Raw genomic sequence first — 19669 nt, 5'->3', positions numbered from 1 at the left:
CCCGGCCTTCCTCCGTTTGTCTCTCACCCTGGCTTTCCCTCTTGCCCTGTCATGGAAGGAGAGTTCCAGCCTTTGCTCTGAGGTTGCGAAAGCCTTCCCCAGACGGATTGGCTTTGGAGGACGTTCCACGGGTTGTGCTCTGTTTGTGGCGTTGATGAGGCTTTGCTTTCTCCTGCTGTTCCCCAGCCCCTCGCCCTGCGCCTACATGAGAGAGAGAGCGTTCCCGCTCCCCACCTCCTGGTCCCCAGATTGCGTCTGACCACGGTCCGGCAAATCAACTCCAGCTCAGGTCAGGCCAGCGCAGCAAAAACAAACAGGGAGCAATTAGTTCCGATTGATGAAGCGAGGATTCCTGCAAAGGCCAGGGCAGCGGGCAGGGGCTGGGGGTTAAAGGCTATTGAACCAGGTGCTTCTGAGCCCTGGAGAGCACTGAGGGACTCTTGGAATCCCAGCTTGCACTGCTGCCATCCCCTGAGCGCATGCTTTCCCATAATCCTTCACTGCTCCCCAGGAGCGTTAGCTGGGAACTCAGATCTGACGGGAAAGAGTCAGGAATCAATAGCGCTTGGGCCAATGGCCAGGACAAAGGGAGAAATGGGGCAGGAAAATGTGCCTTGTAAACCCTGCTAGGCTCTGGTCAGAGATCCGCCGGGCACAGGTCCAGCTGACGTGCCCGGCTCAGAGAGCGGGGCAGCCCACGCTGAGGGGCAAGGCACTGCCCTGCTGAGCAGCAGAATGCAAAGCTGCAGTGGCTGATTCAGCCGCCCAGCTTCGTCTGCGTGGCTGGGGTCACATGCCATGGCTGAGCTGAGGGAGGAGTGGGGTTTTCTAGGCTGTGCCCCTGGAAATGTCACTGCTCCAGAGACTCCCAGCACCACAGCAGGGCTTAGGGGTTATCATCAAAGCTGGGGCTTCAGGCTGTCAGTACCTGCATCCCTGGGCGGTTAGCTGTCACCCGTGCTAGCCGCACTCGTAGCCCTGTTCTTATGCAGCCGAGGAACTCTCTGGAAAATGTCAACGCTGCCAGCCTGGTTGCACTGCGTGGCAGGTGCTTGCGAAGTCCAAGTCAGCTTGGCTGGCAGGTGCCTCAGAGGCCCCCCAAGGGTGAAGCAGAAGGTTCTGGGGAAGCATCACCCATAAACCTCTCTGCGTCCGAGTGTCCCTGAGCGCCGGGCGGAGTTATGATTTAGAAAGCAGGATGGCTGCCAAAACCAACAATTTCCAAGTGTTGCCAGCTGTAGGAAAATTGATGGCAACACAGACTGTACCACAGGCCTGTGACTGCTGCTCCGGGGCTGTTTGTGGAGAACTGGCTGTACAGTTCTGTATGGAAACTTTAGGGCACCGACTGACCTCAGTCCTTCTGGCGTCTGCATGGAAATCGATGTTGTTGCTCCCCGATTCCTCGCAGCAGCTCTCTGCTCTCTGAGTAGCAGCCAGTGCCACAGACTTGGAGGGCTTTGGGTCTGTGACTTCCCGTCCCCCAAACAGGAAAAAGGCTCTCTCCAAGCAGAAGCAAAGCTCGGCCATGCAAGCCTTTTTGCTTCTTTGACCCCTGAAAGCTTCTGCCCAGCGGACTTGGGTTTTGCCTTGTGCCGATTGCTATGCAAAGCCCAGCACAAAAATGAATGAGCCAGAGTAAAGCTCCCTTATTGCTGGACCCACACCAGTGCCTCAAGCCATGCATCCAGAGCTGCATGCATGCACACACGCATAGATGTGCCCAATAGATGCATGTACCCAGAGAATGCATGCATGCACAAACACGCAGGATGTGTGCGGAGGATGGATGGACGGATGGACAAGCTCACATGTCCGCTCAAGCACACTCATCTAGATACATCTCTCACCACATGGATGTTACTCAAACGTGCACTGGCTCTCACTTCATATCAGGCTGCAGGCTCCCTTCACTCCTACACTCTCCTCCCAGTGAAAGAGCCAGGCCTCTTGCAAAGCCTGCAGGGACTGCTGCCCAGCATGCGAGCAATCCTTGTGCACCATGGTGCTACCTGGACAGGAGAACGGGATGGGAGACTCCATGTGCTTCATGCGGGCCGGCTTGGAGGTGTTCATATGGAGGAAGCGAATCTCTCTCTCTCCCTGTCCCTCTCCTGGCCTGTTTTCCTTCAGCTGCTGTCCATGTGCTTGGTAACAGCTGCACCTGAATACACAGTCCCTGCCTATCCGTCTTGCCTGCTGTCAGGAGGATCAGTGCTGTTCAGCTCAGCCAAGTCACACCCCAGCAGGGTGCCAACGTGTAAGAGCCCCTTAGAAAACCAAGAGGGGGGAAGAGGGAGAGAAAAGCTATGACCTGTGGCTGGAAAGAGGGAGGATGGGCTGAGACAACGGGCTGAGAGGAGTCCTAGCCTGGGACAGCCCGATGGGCAGATTTCCACCTGCTTCTTATCCAAAGGAGCCAGCAGCGGATGGTGTGTCTGTTGTAAGACTGTGTCCCCCAGGCAATGCGTTACTCTCTCACGGGAGATACAGTCGAGTGCTCTGAGCACAGCAATGGGAGCCAGCCCCTCGTGGGGTCTGATATCGACGGCCTTGGTGGCCACGGACAAGTCCAGGGGGGCCACATGTGTGAGATGGAGGCCCAGGAGGGCTCGCCTGCTCTCAGTGGGTTTGTGTGTCTCCCCAGAGCTGATGAGGAGCCAATTGCAGATGTGGGACTGGGACACGTTTTCTGACCTGCAGGCCTCGGCACCTGGGTTTGGAACCGTCACCTCCAGCAGGTAAACATGCCTGCCGCTCTGTGAGGACCCAGCTCCCTCTGACTGCGGACTCGCCCCCGCAGGGCTCAGCAACCCAGCCACAGACTCCAGAGCCTGCTCCAGTCTGACGAGGCAAAGCCAGGTGAACCGGGAGAAGGATGGGCAGAGACACATACTGATGGGGATGGAACCTCCCATGCCTCCCTGCCATTAGCCACCTGCTCAGGGCCTGCATGATGCTCACCTTCCTCCTCTCCCCTTCTCCACCAGTAATCACCTTCATCCTCTCCCCTTCTCCCCATCACCACCCACCAGCACCATAGGTCCTGCCCCCACCCTCTTAATGTTCTCATCTCTGCAGAATTGCCAAGGCATTCTCTAGCCTTCCAGAGGGCTGTGTGCCCAGCTGCCTGCTAATTATATCGAAGGTCTATCACCCTATGCTTGGAGCTGGGTGTCTGTCTGTCTGTCATATCTGTGGGCTACCCAGCTTTCCTTTGAACTGTGTCTATCTGCCATGTCTAAGGGCTGGGGCCATGCAACGACCCCACATGTCCATCTGTCTGTCCTCTCTAGGCACCCACCAGTCCCTGTGTCCATCAGCAGGCCCTGCCAGGCTCGTGCCTGCCTGTCATTAGTATCATCGCTGTTGGCTCGGTTCCGGCTCTGGGAGCCTTAAGAAAAAGCGCAACATACAAATGTTTCAGGGGCTCCTGCCAGGAATAATTTGCTGGCGGGACCTGGGGGAGACTGTGGGTTCCTTACCAACTGAGGTGACTAGCTCCAGCATGGAGGAGATTTACTTCCAGCTCGGACTGAGCCAGGGACCTGCTCCGGGAAGCGAATTCCCTTCCGCCGGTCCTGCTGCTGTAAGCCCCCTCCCTACTCTCTCTCTCCCCGAGACCATCCTCGGCCAGCTACAGGGATAATAACCAGTGGCGAGCCCTGAGGAATTCACACCTGCCCCGTGTGCACCTCTGAAAGAGCCCAACAGGCCTCTCTCACGGGCGGAACAGCCAAATGGCTGGTGGGCCCCCCCGCCAGCAGCAAAACTGTCACAGGCAGAAGGGGAGGGAGGGAGCTGGGCCAGGAACCCTGGACACTTGCAGTGAGGTTTCACTTGGCAGTGGGCACAGTGTGGTCTGACAGGCAGAGGCTCTTCCCCGCCCCAGGAAGGCTCCATTCCCGGAGAGACTCTGGGGAAGCCAAAGTGCTAACAAGCTGTCTCTGGCCATGCTGTGGTGGGAAGATGCACTAGCTGGATGATGGCGGCCTTTGGGGGTTACTGGATTATAGGGGCGGCAAGGGACAGACTGGGAGTCCTGGCAGCATCTACACAGTCACCTAGGATAGGGTGCTGCACCCATGGGGAGGGACAGGCGGGGCCCTAATTCATGTCGGAGTCATTACTTAGATTGGAAGCTGCATGCGGCAGGGACCATCTTCCTGTTATATACGTGTGTGTCTGCAGGGCCTAGCTCAACGCAGCCTCCCTCCCTGACTTCAGGCCCAGGCAGCACTGCAATGCAAATAATAAGGGAGAGGAAGCTGTGACTGGTGTCTCGGGACATTTTAACGATGCATCATGAAGTGCTTCCAAAGCAGGGCAAGCAGCTCGGCTCCGGGGGAAAGGGAAGGGCTCCGCTTGTTGGAATGTTTCTCGTCCTTGAAAAAAGGTGCAGTCCCAGCTGCCCCGGGTGCAGGGGATTGTACGTCCTCACAGGGAGGGCAAGGGAAAGTGGCCAATGCCACGGGGCATCTCTGGAAACCTGCTGGGGTCTGGTTCTGTTTAAACACAATAAGCCAGATTCTTCTCTCAGTGATACGGAGACAAATCTAGAGTAACCCCACTAAAGTGAATGGGGACTGGCCCAGCCGTAGTGCGGACAGGATAGCAGGAGGAGTGACCCGTGCTGAACCCAGCTCCACAGATAGTCTGTGTAACTCCCCATTCTGCCTGTGTGGTCACCCCCCAGACACCCCTTTCTGTCCAACGATGCTGATCTCAAGGCTGCTGGGACCCCTCCGACCTACAGTGTGAATTCCACTTCAGTTTATGGGCTCCGGGCAGGCAGACAAATGGAAGAGGAAAACATCCCTCTGCATCCCCCCTACCCTGGAAAGATCCCACCTCAGCTCTGCAGAGAGACTGAGGGGTGCCCCAGCTCAGCCTGTAACAACAGCCACCCCTTTCCACCGGACACACACCAAAGCCAGGAATAAGGTAATCCCCCCAGCAGCAGCACCCAGCAGCTCGGTGAGCACCTCCTTCCTGGAGAAGTCCAGTCACAAAGAAGCCTAAAGATCATTGTGGTTGGTTAATCCAGAGCAAGAAAACATACATGCTGGCCCACCCTTCTGGGGCAAGGCTTCTCTGCCTTCTACCCACCATGCCCCCAGGTCGAGTCCCCTGGCACAACCATGCCCGCTGCTCTGCTCCAGTGATTTGCCAGGTCTTTCTTCTGCAGTTCACAGAATCATAGAAATGTAGGACTGGAAGGGACCTCAAGAGGTCATCAAGTTCAGCCCCCTGTGCTGAGGCAGGACCAAGTAAATCTAGACCATCCCTGACAGGCGTTTGTCCAACCTGTTCTTAAAAACCTGCAGTGATGACAGGGCTTCCACAACCTCCCTTGGAAGCCTGTTCCAGAACTTAACCACCCTAAGAGTTAGAAAGCTTTCCTAATATCTAACCAAAATCTCCCTGGCTGCAGATTAAGCCCATTACTTCTTGTCCTGCCTTCAGTGGAAGTGGAGAACAACTGATCCCTGTCCTCTTTACACCAGCCCTTAATAGGTTTGAAAACTGTTATCAGGCACCCCCTTGGTCTTCTTTTCTCAGGATTAAACATCCCCAGTTTTTGTAACTTTTCCTTTCTACATCAGGTTTTCTAAACCTTTTGTCATTTTTGTCGCTCTCTAGACTCTCTCCAATCTGTCCACATCTTTTTCTAAAGCGTGGCACCCAGAATTGGACACAGTTCTCCAGCTTAGGCCTCACCAGGGCCGAGTAGAACAGGACAGTTACCTCCCATGTCTTACATATGACACTCCTATTAATACATCTCAGAATGATATTAGTTTTTTTTCACAACTGCATCACTGTGCTGATTCATTCAATTTGTGAGTGACTGTAACCCCCAGATCTTTCTCACAGTACGACCATCTAGTCAATTATTCCCCATTTTGTAGTTGTGCATTTGATTTTTCCTTCCTAAGTGTAGTCCTTTGCACTTGTCTTTATTGATTTTTCTCCTTGTTGATTTCAGACTAATTCTCCAATTTGTCACGGTCATTTTGTATTCTAATCCTGCCCTCCAAAATGCTAGCAAACCCTCCCATCTTGGTGTCGTCTTCAAATTTTATAAGCATGCTCTCCGCTCCATTAGCCACGTCATTCATGAAAATATTGAATAGTACTAGACCCGGGATTGACCCCTGAAGGACACCATTAGATATGCCCTCCCAGTCTGACAATGAACCATTGATAACTACTTTTTGAGTACAATCTTTCAGCCAGTTTTGCACCCACCTTATAGTCATTTAATCTAGACCACATTTCCCTAGTTTGTTTGTGAGAATGGCATGTGAGGCTGTATTGAAAGCCTTACAAAAATCAAGATATATCTCGTCTACTGCTTCCTGTTCCCCTCATCCACTAGTAACCTTATCAAAGAAGGAAATTAGGTTGATTTGACATGATTTGTTCTTGACAAGCGCAAATACACCCCATGCTGGTTATTCCTTATAACCTTATTATCCTCTGGGTGCTTACAAAGTGATTGTTTAATAATTTGGTCCAGTATCTTTCCTGGTGTTGAACTTAGGCTGACTGGTCTATAATTCCCCTATCATAGAATATCAGGGTTGGAAGGGACCCCAGAAGGTCATCTAGTCCAACCCCCTGCTCAAAGCAGGACCAATTCCCAGTTAAATCATCCCAGCCAGGGCTTTGTCAAGCCTGACCTTAAAAACCTCTAAGGAAGGAGATTCTACCACCTCCCTAGGTAACGCATTCCAGTGTTTCACCACCCTCTTAGTGAAAAAGTTTTTCCTAATATCCAATCTAAACCTCCCCCACTGCAACTTGAGACCATTACTCCTCGTTCTGTCATCTGCTACCATTGAGAACAGTCTAGAGCCATCCTCTTTGGAACCCCCTTTCAGGTAGTTGAAAGCAGCTATCAAATCCCCCCTCATTCTTCTCTTCTGCAGGCTAAACAATCCCAGCTCCCTCAGCATCTCCTCATAACTCATGTGTTCCAGTCCCCTAATCATTTTTGTTGCCCTTCGCTGGACTCTCTCCAATTTATCCACATCCTTCTTGAAGTGTGGGGCCCAAAACTGGACACAGTACTCCAGATGAGGCTTCACCAATGTCAAATAGAGGGGAACGATCACGTCCCTCGATCTGCTCGCTATGCCCCTACTTATACATCCCAAAATGCCATTGGCCTTCCTGGCAACAAGGGCACACTGCTGACTCATATCCAGCTTCTCGTCCACTGTCACCCCTAGGTCCTTTTCCGCAGAACTGCTGCCTAGCCATTCGGTCCCTAGTCTGTAGCTGTGCATTGGGTTCTTCCGTCCTAAGTGCAGGACCCTGCACTTATCCTTATTGAACCTCATCAGATTTCTTTTGGCCCAATCCTCCAATTTGTCTAGGTCTTTCTGTATCCTATCCCTGCCCTCCAGCGTATCTACCCCTCCTCCCAGTTTAGTATCATCCGCAAATTTGCTGAGAGTGCAAACCACACCATCCTCAAGATCATTTATGAAGATATTGAACAATATCTGGTCCTCTTTGTTCCCCTTTTTAAAGATAGGAACTATGTTTGCCCTTCTCCAGTCCTGTGGGACTCACCCATCCTCCAGGAATTCTCGAAGATAATTGCTAACAGTTCCAAGATTGCTTCAGCTAGTTCATAAGTACCCTAGAATGAATTTCATCAGGCCCTGCGGACTTGAATACATCTAACTTATCTAAATGTTCTTTAGTCTGTTCTTTCCCTATTTTGGCTCATGTTCCTTCCCCCTTCTTGTTAATACTAATTGTGTTGAGTCTCTGGCCACCAACAAACCTCTTTAATGAAGACTGAAGCAAAATAGGCATTAAACATCTCAGCCTTCTTGACATCATCCATTATTAGCTCTCTTTCCTCACTAAGTAGACGGCCTACAGTTTCCTTTGTTTTTCTGTAACTCCTAATGTATGTAAAGAACCTCTTATTTCCTTTTATGTCCCTTGCTAGGTGCAACCCATTTTGTGCCTTAGCTTTTCTGACGTTGTCCCTAATTACTCCTCCTTAGCAATATGTCCATGTTTTCACTTTTTGTAGGATTCCTTTTTGGTTTTCAGGTCATTAAAGAGCTCCTGATGGAGCCATATTGGCCTCACTTTTCTTCCTATCTTTCCTTCGCATCAGAATACAGTACTTTGCAGTTGTGCCTTTAATATTGCCATCTTGAGAAACTGCCGGCTCTCCTGAGCTCCTTTTTCCCTTAGGTTTTTGTCCCATGGGACCTTACCTACCAATTCTCTGTTGAAGTCTGCTTTTTTTGAAGTCCATTGTCCTTATTCTGCTGCCCTCACTCCTTCCTTTCCTTAAAATCTTGAAATCTATCATTTAATGATGGTTTTCACCCAGGTTGTCTTCCTTCTTCAGGTTCTCAACCAGTTCCTCCCCGTTGGTCAGAATCAAGTCTCAGATGGCTGTCCCCCAGTTACTACCTCGCCCCACTGCATTCCAAGAACTATGGGACATTGTGTGTCTTGCCATATTACTCTTCTAGCAGATGTCGGGGTAGTTAAAGCCCCCCCGTTACTACTCGGGCTTGTGTTTTGGATATTTCTGTTACTTGTTTTAGAAAAGCCTCATCCACCTTCACTTCCTGATCTGATGGTCTGCATTAGACCTCTACCATGACGTCACCCCTGTTTTTCCCCTTTTAGTTTTACCCAGAGACTTTCAACTGGTCTGTCTCTCACTTCCTGGTGGAGCTCAGGACAAGTGTATGCATTCTTGATGTATAATGCAGTGTCTGCTCACTTTTTACCCTCCCTGTCCTTCCTGAACAAGTTCTACTCCTCTATGACAATATCCTAGTCCTGAGATTTATCCCACCAAGTCATAATTTAGCTTCAGGGCTCGTACTTCCTGTTTACTCTCCATTTGTGTGTAGACACAGAAGATGTTGAGCAAATTCCCCGACTGAGTTCCCTCTTCTTGTTCCTATGACCAGATTGTACTTTTCCGTGCCCTCCCAACATCTAGCTTTCTATTCAAGTTGTCTTTTCTATGTTTACCTAGGCCCGCCTTTGAACCTAGTTTAAATCCCTCCTCCCACTGACACCACCCGTGCAGCTGTGTATTCATCTCCAGAATGCCCATGTCCCTGCCTGTGCCCTTACCCTCCACTGGAAGGATGGATGAGAACAGAACCTGAGCCCCTGGCCCCTTCACCCTCAGTCCCAGAGCCCTGAAGTCACTGCTGAGCTGCTCAGGCTCAGACCTGACAGTATCATTACTGCCCACACGGATGAGCAGCATGGGGTAGTGCTCAGGGGCGCTTGGCAACCTCCATGTGACGTCTCAGACACAGGCCCCAGGCAGGCCACACCCAGCATCTCAGGGTGGCAGATGGGGGCCTCCACGCACCCTTTCATTCTAAAATCACAGCCTGGAGTTTCCAGCTGAGAAAACCAACCAACCAAAAAACAAAACTGGAGGCGGTTTCTGCATCATTTCATTTGTTTCTCTAACCTGCTCCAGCCACGCTGCCCCTCTCGCTAACCGGACGGCTGGAAATCTGCCTGCTGCACAGGGACACTCTGCCCCATTTAAGGGGGTCTGTACATCACACTTGCTTTGCTAAGGAGCCTTTGGTGAGGAAATTCTTGAGTAATCAGAGGATTCTCCTTTAATAAATGCAACAGGCCACTTGTTGGTATCAAGACCCGTCTGTGTAAATATACGATTCTCTCTGTTTGGGGAGCAGGTTCCCCCTCTGTTTGTTTAAGCTGCCTTCCCGCTTTGACCTGCAGAGCTCATGGCACCCCAGGCCCTGGTGATCTCCGCTCAGCCTCGGGCCTCTGAGGAAGGGAAGCACAGGAAGCCTTCTGCCTGCTTTATTTGGCTGGCTTCCCCTCCTGCCTTCGCTCTCTGGGGCTCTGTGCTTGCAGGCAGAGGATGAGAGGAGGGACACTGGGGTGGCGGTGGGAAAAGAGAAAGGGAGAGTGTGACAGGAGTGAATAGCTCCGCCAAAGAGGAGCAGACAGGAAAGGAAATCTCCCGGCAATAATTCATTGGCTCAGGAAGCCAGCGATGGGCAAACACTCCCTGTGTGTCTAAGGGGCTGTTCTGATCTTTCAGAGCTGCAGAAGGCTTTGGCTAACCCTAGCGGGAGGGTTTCTTCTCTGCTAGGCCGCTGGTTTGCAGAGGGTCTGAGAGGAGCGGAATTGCTGAACCCCAAGTGAATTCAGAGGCTTTTGCTGCTCAGATCTCTCCACTTCAGGAAAAAAAACTTCATTTTTTCCACTGCCGGCACACACCTTCCTCCTGGGGTGAGAGGAAATGCTCCTACTCAGCCATGCTCCAACCTAGCATTCAGAGAGCTTTATCTTAGCAAAAGCTGTTTTTTAACTAGGATGATTTATATGCTTAATGGAAAACCCAGATCTAGGGGAGCAACTCACCGCTCCTCCAATCCCTGCCTCAGCCAGCAGGTATCGCTGGAGGGGATGGTGTAGGAGGACTGGTGGTGTGAGCAGCTCCCAGCTACTCCGCTCTCAAGCTGTCCCTGCAGAGTGCACGCCAGGGAATGAGCCCCTATGGGGGACTGAAAGCGACTCCATCACAGCCTCTCCCAGCAGCTGGCTTTACGGGAATGGGAGACGAGCACTGTCCATAGAGGATCTTTAGCTTCTGCATTCACAGTGTGCAAGATTCCCCCAAGAGGAATCACTAGAGGTAGGCGCTGAAGGATTGCATTTTTATCGGGAAAGGGCGATAATCGTCAGTTTCACCAGGCACACACACACCAACAAACAGTATGTGCCTTGATGGTCATTGAAATGTGCAGCTCGGCCCCAGAAGAAACCTGCTGTTGAGAACTTATCGTAAGCTGATTTGAGGCTCTCGACTCGGTATGTTTTGACATGTGATGCCGACAGTGTGTGTGTTAACGGCTCTGAAGCTTGCACTTTTGGAACCTCAACATCTGCTGTCGTTAAATCATTTCTGTCTGACCCTCCCCCCCACCCCACCCTCCATAATTTCTCGCAACTGTGAAAATTTAAAGCAATCGAAATAGGGAAAAAACGCTTAAACATAAACATGGATATTATCCGTCAGAATCATTACAAAATAGAAAGTGAATACCAAGCCCAGCGATAGGCAGAAATACAGGGCTGCTGGCCCGGCGGAGGTCAAGGGTAAAGAAGGCCCAGCCCCTCCAGGAGGTGACCCAGGGCAGCGTTTGAAAGCTCAGCTCCTCTTCAGGAAAATGAAACCATCCCCACCATGTGCTACTAAAGCGCCTTGCCCATCTTAATGTCTACATCTTCTGTGCCCTCCACAAGCTAGTCCTTCAACCCTGCATGCCCCACACTTGGGGAACGTACAGCAGGGAGCAGTGCATGGGTGCTGGCTCTGTGGAAGCTCTTCTGGGGGGTGCTAGACAGGTGCTGGCTGTGGGGGGCCTTGCGGCCTGCAGAGGGGGCAGGGTGGGCTGTGAAGTCGGCTGGAGCTGCCTGGTCTGTCTGTGTCAGGAGAAGTTAGTACGGAAGCAGCATTTGCAGCAGCTCCCCAGCGGGCAGCAGATCTCTGATGTGCAGTTGCACTTCCCAGCACAGCCTGTGTCCAGCTGCAGCCTGTTTAGATTCATTGCGGTGTGCCGCCCCCGCAGGGCTCTGTTTGCAAGGTGTCTGCGCACAGTAAAAGGGCCCCCATCCTGATCCTTGTAAAGTACAGAACACAAGCAGCGTCTGCTGGCTTTAAATTCTGGGGGCTGGGAGAGCACCACAGTCCTGTTGGCTGGATGGAAAAGTCCAAGGCAGCCCCATTGGCTGGCCAGGAATCTGCTCCTAGTTCCTAGCCCCTCCCAGGACTTATATAGAGAGATTCTTGTGAATCCCACTAGAGCAAACTGTACCACCCTCTCCGACTGGAAAGGGGAGAAGCTGGAGCAACAGCTGGGAAGACGTCAGGACCTGCAGCGGGGGTGGGGAGGGCTTCCTGCTTGTGTCCGTGCATTGCGAGCCCTTGAACACCACCAGGGTGAGCCTCTGGAGTGAGCCCCTGGTGCTCCAGCGAGGAGCCAGGCTGCCTCTCAGAGCCCTTCCAGCCTGGAGCGCAGAGGTGTCTTGCTGCTGAAGGCTCCCAGAGAGCAGAGGGGCCCTGGGTCTGGGGGCAAACCCCACCATGGCGTTCACCATGCTGAGACCCGTGGCAGCTCATATGCTGTACCCAGACCTCAGCATGCTCTCTGAGGACGAGGAGAACCGGAGCGAGAGCGACGCCTCAGACCAGTCCTACGGCTGCTATGAGGACCTGGAGACCAGGAGGAAGGTGGCCAGGAAGCCAGGCCAGGTGGTGATGGTGAAGCAGAGGCAGGCAGCTAACGCCCGGGAGAGGGACCGGACGCAGAGCGTCAACACGGCCTTCACCGCCCTGCGGACCCTCATCCCCACCGAGCCCATGGATAGGAAGCTGTCCAAGATTGAGACCCTCCGCCTGGCCTCTAGCTACATCTCCCACCTGGCCAACGTGCTGCTGCTCGGAGAGGGCTGCGAGGACGGGCAGCCCTGCTTCAGCACCATCTATGGCTCCAAGGGGGAGCTGGACAACAAACAGCCCCGCAGCATCTGCACCTTCTGCCTCAGCAACCAGAGGAAAGGGGTAAGTCCATCCTCCCAGCTGAGCGGTGCTGCCCCTGCTTGGCCAGCCACCGGCAAACAGGATCCCTTTGAGAAGGGAGGCTGGAAAGGGAGCTCTGCATTTGGACTGGCAAAGGCCCTACGTAGGTACAGAGGGATGTCGCTGGGGTGCGTGTGGGAGGGGAGGGTGCTGGGTTTCAGGTGTTGGGATGAATGTAAGCAGAGGTGTCAGGGGGACTCTGTGGAGAGTGCATGGCCGAGTGGCAGGAGGATATGAAGGGCGAAGGGGAAGAGGTGACAGCTGGCACAGACTGTCTGCAATCAGGACTGGCTGTAGTTCAGACCGAGCAGGATGCTTGTGTGGGTTGGGGTGTGCGGGCCTTCACTGAGGGGTAGCTGCTTTCGGCCAAATTCTGCCTTCGCTACACGCACACAACTCCTGTGCAAGTCCCCAGGTCAAACTCTATGCTCGGGGTAAATCCAGAGGAACTCAGCTGGAGTTATCCGTGGCACTCCAGATTCACAGGGGTACCTGTGAGAGCAACATCTGGCCCAATGAAATAATGCCCTGGGTACCTGTGCTTGTGTCGTGCCTTTCAGCTGAAGGTCTCAAAAGTGAGCAAATCTCATTAGTGCCCTTTTTCAAATGGGGAAACTGAGGCATGGAGGGGTGCAGTGGTTCATCCTAGCTCACAGACAGCGAGTCACTGAGGATTGGAACCTACTCCTGAGCTGCAAGACCAGGCTGCCTCCGCAGGCAGATCCAACATACTAAATAGCTCCTGTATACTGAGCATATACGTAACATGCACTAGCTGGCCCATTAACGCTAGTTTAAATGCATAGTCAAAAGAATTTAGGGCTCTTAATTGGAAGTGTTCTCGCTCTGTCTTCCACCTGTCTTTTCTACAAGCTGCAACCTTGCACAGCACACCTGCTCCGGTGGTTGTATTAGGGGGCGTCTCAGGAGCTTTGCCTTGACTCCTTGGCTGTCTCACTCTTCATGGAAACACCGAACTCCTGCCCCTGGACAGAGAAGCCGAGCAGAGAGACTCTAAAGTAGCACAGGCCCCTGCTGGGTGAGGCCTCCTGCAGACACCTTCTGTGCCGCTATCACGTAACTTGTTCTAGTTTCCATGTGTTTGGTTTAGATTTAAGGTAGAGCCAGGCCTGAGACCAAACTGTGGATGCATTATATTGAACCCCCTTCAGAGCCTGAGGGTGTCTGGGCCCTGGGATCAGACCAGCCCTTTGCAGGAATAAAATAGAGATGCCAATATTGTGTCTGGATGCAGCTTGATTCCCAGCTGCCCCCTCACCCCAGGCTGTGGGGGTGATGCTTGCAGGGCTCTAATTTCACTGCATCTCACATTCTAAGTTCTCTTTCAGCACGAGTTACCCCATTGCCATTTAGCTCGAGGGAGCTAACACCTTCGGAAAGGCAGATCTGGATACTTCCCAAATGTTTGTTCCTGGCTACGCACATTCGGGCTTTACCCTAGGGCCCAGCCTTCCTCCACTAATATCATAATGAGGACCCTACCAAATTCACGGTCCGTTTTGGTCAATTTCATGGTCCTGGGATTTTAAAAATCATAAATCTCATGATTTCAGCTATTTAAATATGAAATTTCACGGTGTTGTAATTGTCGGGGTCCTGACCCAAAAAGGACTTGTGCGGGGGTCACAAGGTTATTGTAGGGGGGGCTGCAGTATTTCTGCGCTGCGGCTGGCGGTGGCTCTGCCTTCAGAGCTGGGCAGCCGGAGAGCGGTGGCTGCGGGCCGGGATCCCAGCTCTGAAGGCAGAGCCACCGCCAGCAGCAGCTCAGAAGGAAGGATGGCACAGTATGGCATTGCCACCCTGACTTCTGCGCTGCTGCCTGCAGAGCTGGGCCCGCAGTCAGCACCCGCCCCTCTCCGGCCGCCCAGCTCTGAAGGCAGCACAGAAGTAAAGGTGGCAATACTGCAACCCCCCTAAAATAACCTTGTGACCCCCACCATGATCCAACTCCCTTTTGGCTCAGGACCCCCAATTTGAGAAACGCTGGTGTCCCCCCTGTGAAATCTGTAGAGTATAGGGTAAAAGCACACAAAAGACTAGATTTCACGGGGGAAGACCAGATTTCACAGTCTGTGATGCATTTTTCATGGTAGGGCCCTAATCATAATCTTCTGCCTGTGACATCATAACCTTCGGCACGGCAACCAGCTGTGAGGTCACAAACAGGATGGTGGCATAATGTGGGGAATAAAGAGCAGGACGAGATAAACTGGAAAGAGACAGAAATCTTGGGCCTAACCCGTAGTTTCCACTCAGTCCCAGCTCCCAGAAATCAGAGGGAGGTCACTGCAGTCAGGCCCTCAAGATCTGGCCCCTGCTGCAGCTCTGTCCTGAATGGTGCAGAAGGAGAGGAGAGAAACACCGAGCTAGGAGAGTAGCCGCTTCATTGTCTCCACCCTCTGTAGACTGTCTCCTGGGAAGGCTGCCGTGTGGTTCGAGCCGGTGCTGGCTGGGACTGGGAGTCCAGAGTGCCTAAATGCAACGCTCATCTGGGCAAGCTCTCTGGATGCACTCGATAACCATCTGCACTCTGCCCGGCATGCACACGCTGATCCCAGCGCTCACACACTGCCCCGTCCCTACACGTAGTCTCCCGGTCAGACAGCCCTTCTGTACATCAAACTGGACACATGGGGCTGGAGCCTCCTCCTGCTTATCCCAGCTTTACCCCGGTGTGACTCCACGGGCTGCAGCAGGCTTCTCCTGACCTACACACTGACCAGGCACTCTCACACCCACAATCCTCCCTGAGATTTGTCTCCAGTTTCTCTCCCTTTATTTCCCACCTCCTGTCTCTTCCCCCATCTCCTTGTCCATCTCTCTGGCTATTGAAGTATTTGAGCTGATGGGTTTAAAAAACACAACAGATGCTGAGGAGAGGCCACTTCCCACCTGCCCGTGCACTGTGCACCCCCAACACTTGGGCCTGTACCTGAATGGCAGACCCAGGCCCGGCACCCTTGTCGGTGCTCTGCTCCTCAGCTGCTCTCAGTGGCCCAGGACTCAGGCATGAGAAAAAGGGAGACCAGGCCTCAATCCTTTTGGAAGCTTGCCCATAACCTCTGAGGCCCGAGACGATAACCAAAAAGCCCTCTCACCCCCTTGCGCAGCTGGCAGGGAGGGGGCAGGCCGGAGATAACTATTCAGCTATCGATGGAAGCCACCTTTAGGACCATCTCTCCCTCCCAAGGCAGGATTGTTCCCCACAGAACATTTACTAGCGCTGGGGCAAGCCTAGCTTTAAACGTCCCAAGCAATGGAGCTTCCACCACGTCTATAGCCAGATAGACCTCCCCCGTCAGGAAGCTTCCTCCCTATCTGCACTTCCTCCCGCTGCTTCGAGCCCTGAGGAAGGAGATTTTAGTGCTCTAAGAGCTGATCCATGAGCTCTGGCACGGAGAGTCGCAGCAAGGCCTAAGCACCAGCCTGTGGGAACAAGGGCACTGTCTCTAAATGGGAAACAAGCATCTGCAGCAGTTGGGGTTTCTTTCCCACAGCAAAGACGCAGAGGAAGGGACTTGTTCAGCAGGTCACTGGGAAAGCTGGGACTAGAGCCCAGGCTGTGGGATTCCCATATGCCCTAGCCACAGGACTTCACTGCTACCTCTCGCTAGCCATGCTGGTCAGGGCCAGGTCTTTGTTGGGGGTGCCGTCAGCGGACTCTGGAGTGTGGGGGGTTATTGAATGTACTGTAGATCCAAACAGAGACCAGCAGTGACCTGGGGTTGTATGGGCTCAGGAGTACAGAGGCTTCGTGTGCTGACCCTTTGCCCCAGAGACCTGGACTCAAATCCTGGCTCAGGTAACCAGTGAAAATGACTCTTCTGGCCTCCACCGAGCCCGCTCTCTTCATGGCAAAGTCCCCCTGACACGCGAGGGTGGCTGAGAGGCTGCGGGAGCACCGGGAGGCTGCATCACCAGAGCTTTGAGGGGCCCTGGCCCAAAAGGAGGGCGGCTACAGATCAGGATTGGGGCAGGGCTGGATGAGCCGGGAGAGCTGCAGGGCCCAGCTGAGGTGCACAGGTTAAGCCTGGGGCTGGGGAGTGACTGGGGTGGGAGGAGTTGGTACAACACCGTCAGCGCCAGCTTGAGCCTGGCAGAGGGGATCAGCCTCAGTGTAATGGGCACCAAATGCCCTGCACAGGGGAAGGCAGAACCTGTTGTCACATCTCCGTGGAGTGTTCCTAGCCGATTCCCACAGCACACGGGGACCCCAGGGTAAGTCATGTGTTACCATGGTAATTAGGATTCCTTTGAGGGCAAGGCCCCTGCCTAGAGCCAACCCAGGTCCCTCTCTGCATGGCGTTGTGGGTGGAAGTTCAGTCCCGGGGGTTACTTTCCTGGACATTGGCATCTACTTGTGGTACCTGCTGGGACTTCTGCCTGTCGCAGGCCCTGCCCCCCATTCTCACGCTCCTGAGACAGGCTAAGGAACACAAAGTATCTGCAAGCCCCAGATGAGAGGGTCTGGGCTGGGACTGTACCCGCTAGGGGTGGCAGAGTAGGACACCGCATTCTGGTTAGTGCAAAGAGCTCCTCTGGGAGGGCAGGAGCCGCTCCGGGGTCATTGTCCCCAGAGATTCCAGGCCTCTCTAAATGGGCCGTGGGGACGCCATGGGGGGTTGTAGTGGCTCCCTGGGGGCCAAGGGCCAGGGCACAGTCAGATGGGAAGATCCCATTGCACTTTCAAGAAGAGCAGAAATTTGTTCCTTAGCCAAAGTGTCCCCTCCTGCCGCCCTAGGCTGCACGGTGGCTTGTGACGTGCTCTGGGCACCCTTGTGAGGAGAGGCTCTCAAGGGGCTGTTTTCCTGGTGAGTGGCTCTCTCTCCTGCAGCCTGCTCTGGCACGTACTAATCAGGATAAACCTCCCCGATCCCCGTACCCGTGGGTCAGTCCCAGGTTGGTTTTCCCCAAGGGGCTTCACTTCAAAAGACGAGGGAATAAACGTAACTCCAAAAAGATTTAAGAGCTAAATTCCCAGCCAGTGAGTCCCCAGGAAGGAGACAGGGAATTTCCTCACTTTCCAATGTAGGGACTCATCAGGAGACAGTCAGTAGCCAGGGAGTTTTGAGAGACAACTGTGCTTCGTAAGGTTCCACCTCTAGAGTTTAGATGTCACGTTGACCTTGATAGCTAATCCCTGGGCATCTGCAGAACATCACACCGGATCCCGTCCTCCTGGCCATACCTAGAACAAGCGAGACGTCAGCATGCCCGCTCCAGCCCAGCTCGGTCTCCTAGCCTTTCCCTGTCTCTCAGACCCACCCCTTCATCTCAGTTACAGAACTTGCAAATCTATCTTCCCAGTCTTCCCTGCCCTGGCTATTTGGCCATTCTGCCACCTGCTCTTCTGTCATCCAATCACAAGGCAGAGTACTACGAAAGTCACAGCACCATATTGCAGTCAGACCTCCCTCTGGAGCTTGGAAACACGACAAGACGACATGGCCAAGTTCAGCCCATCACCCTCAGGGCTCTAGTGCTTGGGGCATGGACTTTCCACCACACCCTTCCTTTGCAAACACCCCCCTCCCGTTACAGGGAGGTGGGGACGCACACCTCTAGTCTGGGCTCTCCAGGACTGCCCCAGATGAACTATGGAGAGGCATAACCTATTCCAAGTGGCGGAATAGCCCCAAAGGAGGCCTATCCCTGAGTGACGCTAGCACAGGTCTTGTTAGCAGAGTCACGTGGGACGGTCGCACAGCCATCCCAGATGGAGTGTGGTGTATCTTGCCTCCTCCAAAACAATCTGTGAGGCCATGGCTGCACAGCTCTGTCTGTTGCAAGAGCCTAGATGAGTGGAAGGAGCTCCGAGAAAGGGGTGGATCCCACCATGACCGTGCCATCCCCTAAGCGCATTAGTAGGGTTTTCGTCAGGCGAAGTCCGCAGCAAAGTCATATAGAAATGAGTGAGGACTTCCTACTCTGGTCCATTGTGCTCCTATGAAGAGTTAACAAGGCAGCAACACCAGCTACCGCAGCCCACAACAAACTCTGTGGGAGGATTTTCCTGTTCCGCTGAGTGTTTCTAACCCCCACCCCAAGATGCAACCATCTCTGGGCTTTTCTCTGCCTCCTGCTAAAACAGTGGCTCAGGGCACAGTCCAGCTGTCTGGGGGCACAGGAATGCGGTGTGGGCATTGTGTCTCCAGCTTTCCCCTTCCTTTCTTGCAGGGCAACCGGAGGGAGCTTGCAGGCAACTGCCTGAAGGCACGAGGGGTGAACCCAATGCGGGTGCCGCGGAGATGAGCCCGAGCTGCGGGAGCATCTGCCTGAGGAGCCAGGCCAGGTGGCCGAACCCCAGAGCACATGAGCTTGATATTCAAGACCAGGGTGGGGGAAGGAGCACGGGACCCCTGGAGCTCAAGGAAAGGAAAGCCTATGTGAAATGAGCCCACACTCAAAGGACTACACGGAGACACAGGGGGCTGGGGCTGCACCGACTTGGACTGAAAGGCAGGACAATGCTCTAGATGCAAATAAGGGAAGAGAGAGTGTGACCGCTCCTCTGCCATCCACTGTGCCTGTCCCTCGCGGCCAGCAGGAGCCCGGGGCAGCAGGGCTCACTGACCCCTGGAAGGGGATGTTGGCCCAGTGGCTGCAGGACAGAGGAGCGGGCAAGGGCGAGAGTGTAAAATATTGTTCAATGGTTAGTTTCGATACAGAGCTTTATGAGAGTTAAGATTATTGCAGGTCTCCATGGTCACTATTTTTTTTTTTCATATTCAGCAGGTTTGAAAATAAAGTTATTTTTTTGATCATTTGGTGGCTCTTTTTTCATTGTTTCCCCCTAAGTTATGCTTAGGACACACAGCTCCAGTCGGAGGTAGAGGGCTGGGAGTCTCTCCGTTGACGGGGCTGACAGCAGACTGGCTGTGCTTTCCCCAGGGGCCTTTTGCTTCTGCTCTGGAGGTCTTGATCTGGTGCCTTACTGGCCCAAACTGGTCTGGTCAGCAGTGTGTGTCTGCTGAGAACCGCGGCTGGCTGTGGTAATGCAGAAACCCTGGT

At 53.4% G+C, this 19669-nt stretch overlaps 1 protein-coding gene across 1 annotated transcript; it reads left to right on the top strand.

Moving 5' to 3' along the window:
- Positions 1-12017: 12017 nt before the first annotated feature.
- On the top strand, positions 12018-19334 carry TCF15 (transcription factor 15). Its single transcript, XM_073309057.2, has 2 exons — positions 12018-12619; positions 18836-19334. Exons 1-2 carry the CDS (start codon positions 12143-12145, stop codon positions 18908-18910), a joined length of 552 nt encoding a protein of 183 aa, XP_073165158.1. The 5' UTR covers positions 12018-12142; the 3' UTR covers positions 18911-19334.
- Positions 19335-19669: the final 335 nt, after the last annotated feature.

Source organism: Lepidochelys kempii, chromosome 13, assembly GCF_965140285.1.
Source record: "Lepidochelys kempii isolate rLepKem1 chromosome 13, rLepKem1.hap1, whole genome shotgun sequence".
In the NCBI taxonomy this organism is placed as follows: Eukaryota; Metazoa; Chordata; order Testudines; family Cheloniidae; genus Lepidochelys; species Lepidochelys kempii.
The sequence above is the reverse complement of the archived record's forward strand: the minus strand, read 5'-3'. Positions and strand labels throughout refer to the sequence as shown.

Excerpts from the sequence above, each read along its gene's own strand:
- TCF15 (XM_073309057.2), top strand. The coding sequence starts at position 12,143 with ATGGCGTTCACCATGCTGAGACCCGTGGCAGCTCATATGCTGTACCCA. Across the intron at positions 12,620-18,835 it reads TCAGCAACCAGAGGAAAGGG|GGCAACCGGAGGGAGCTTGC; the intron begins GTAAGTCCATCC and ends CCTTTCTTGCAG.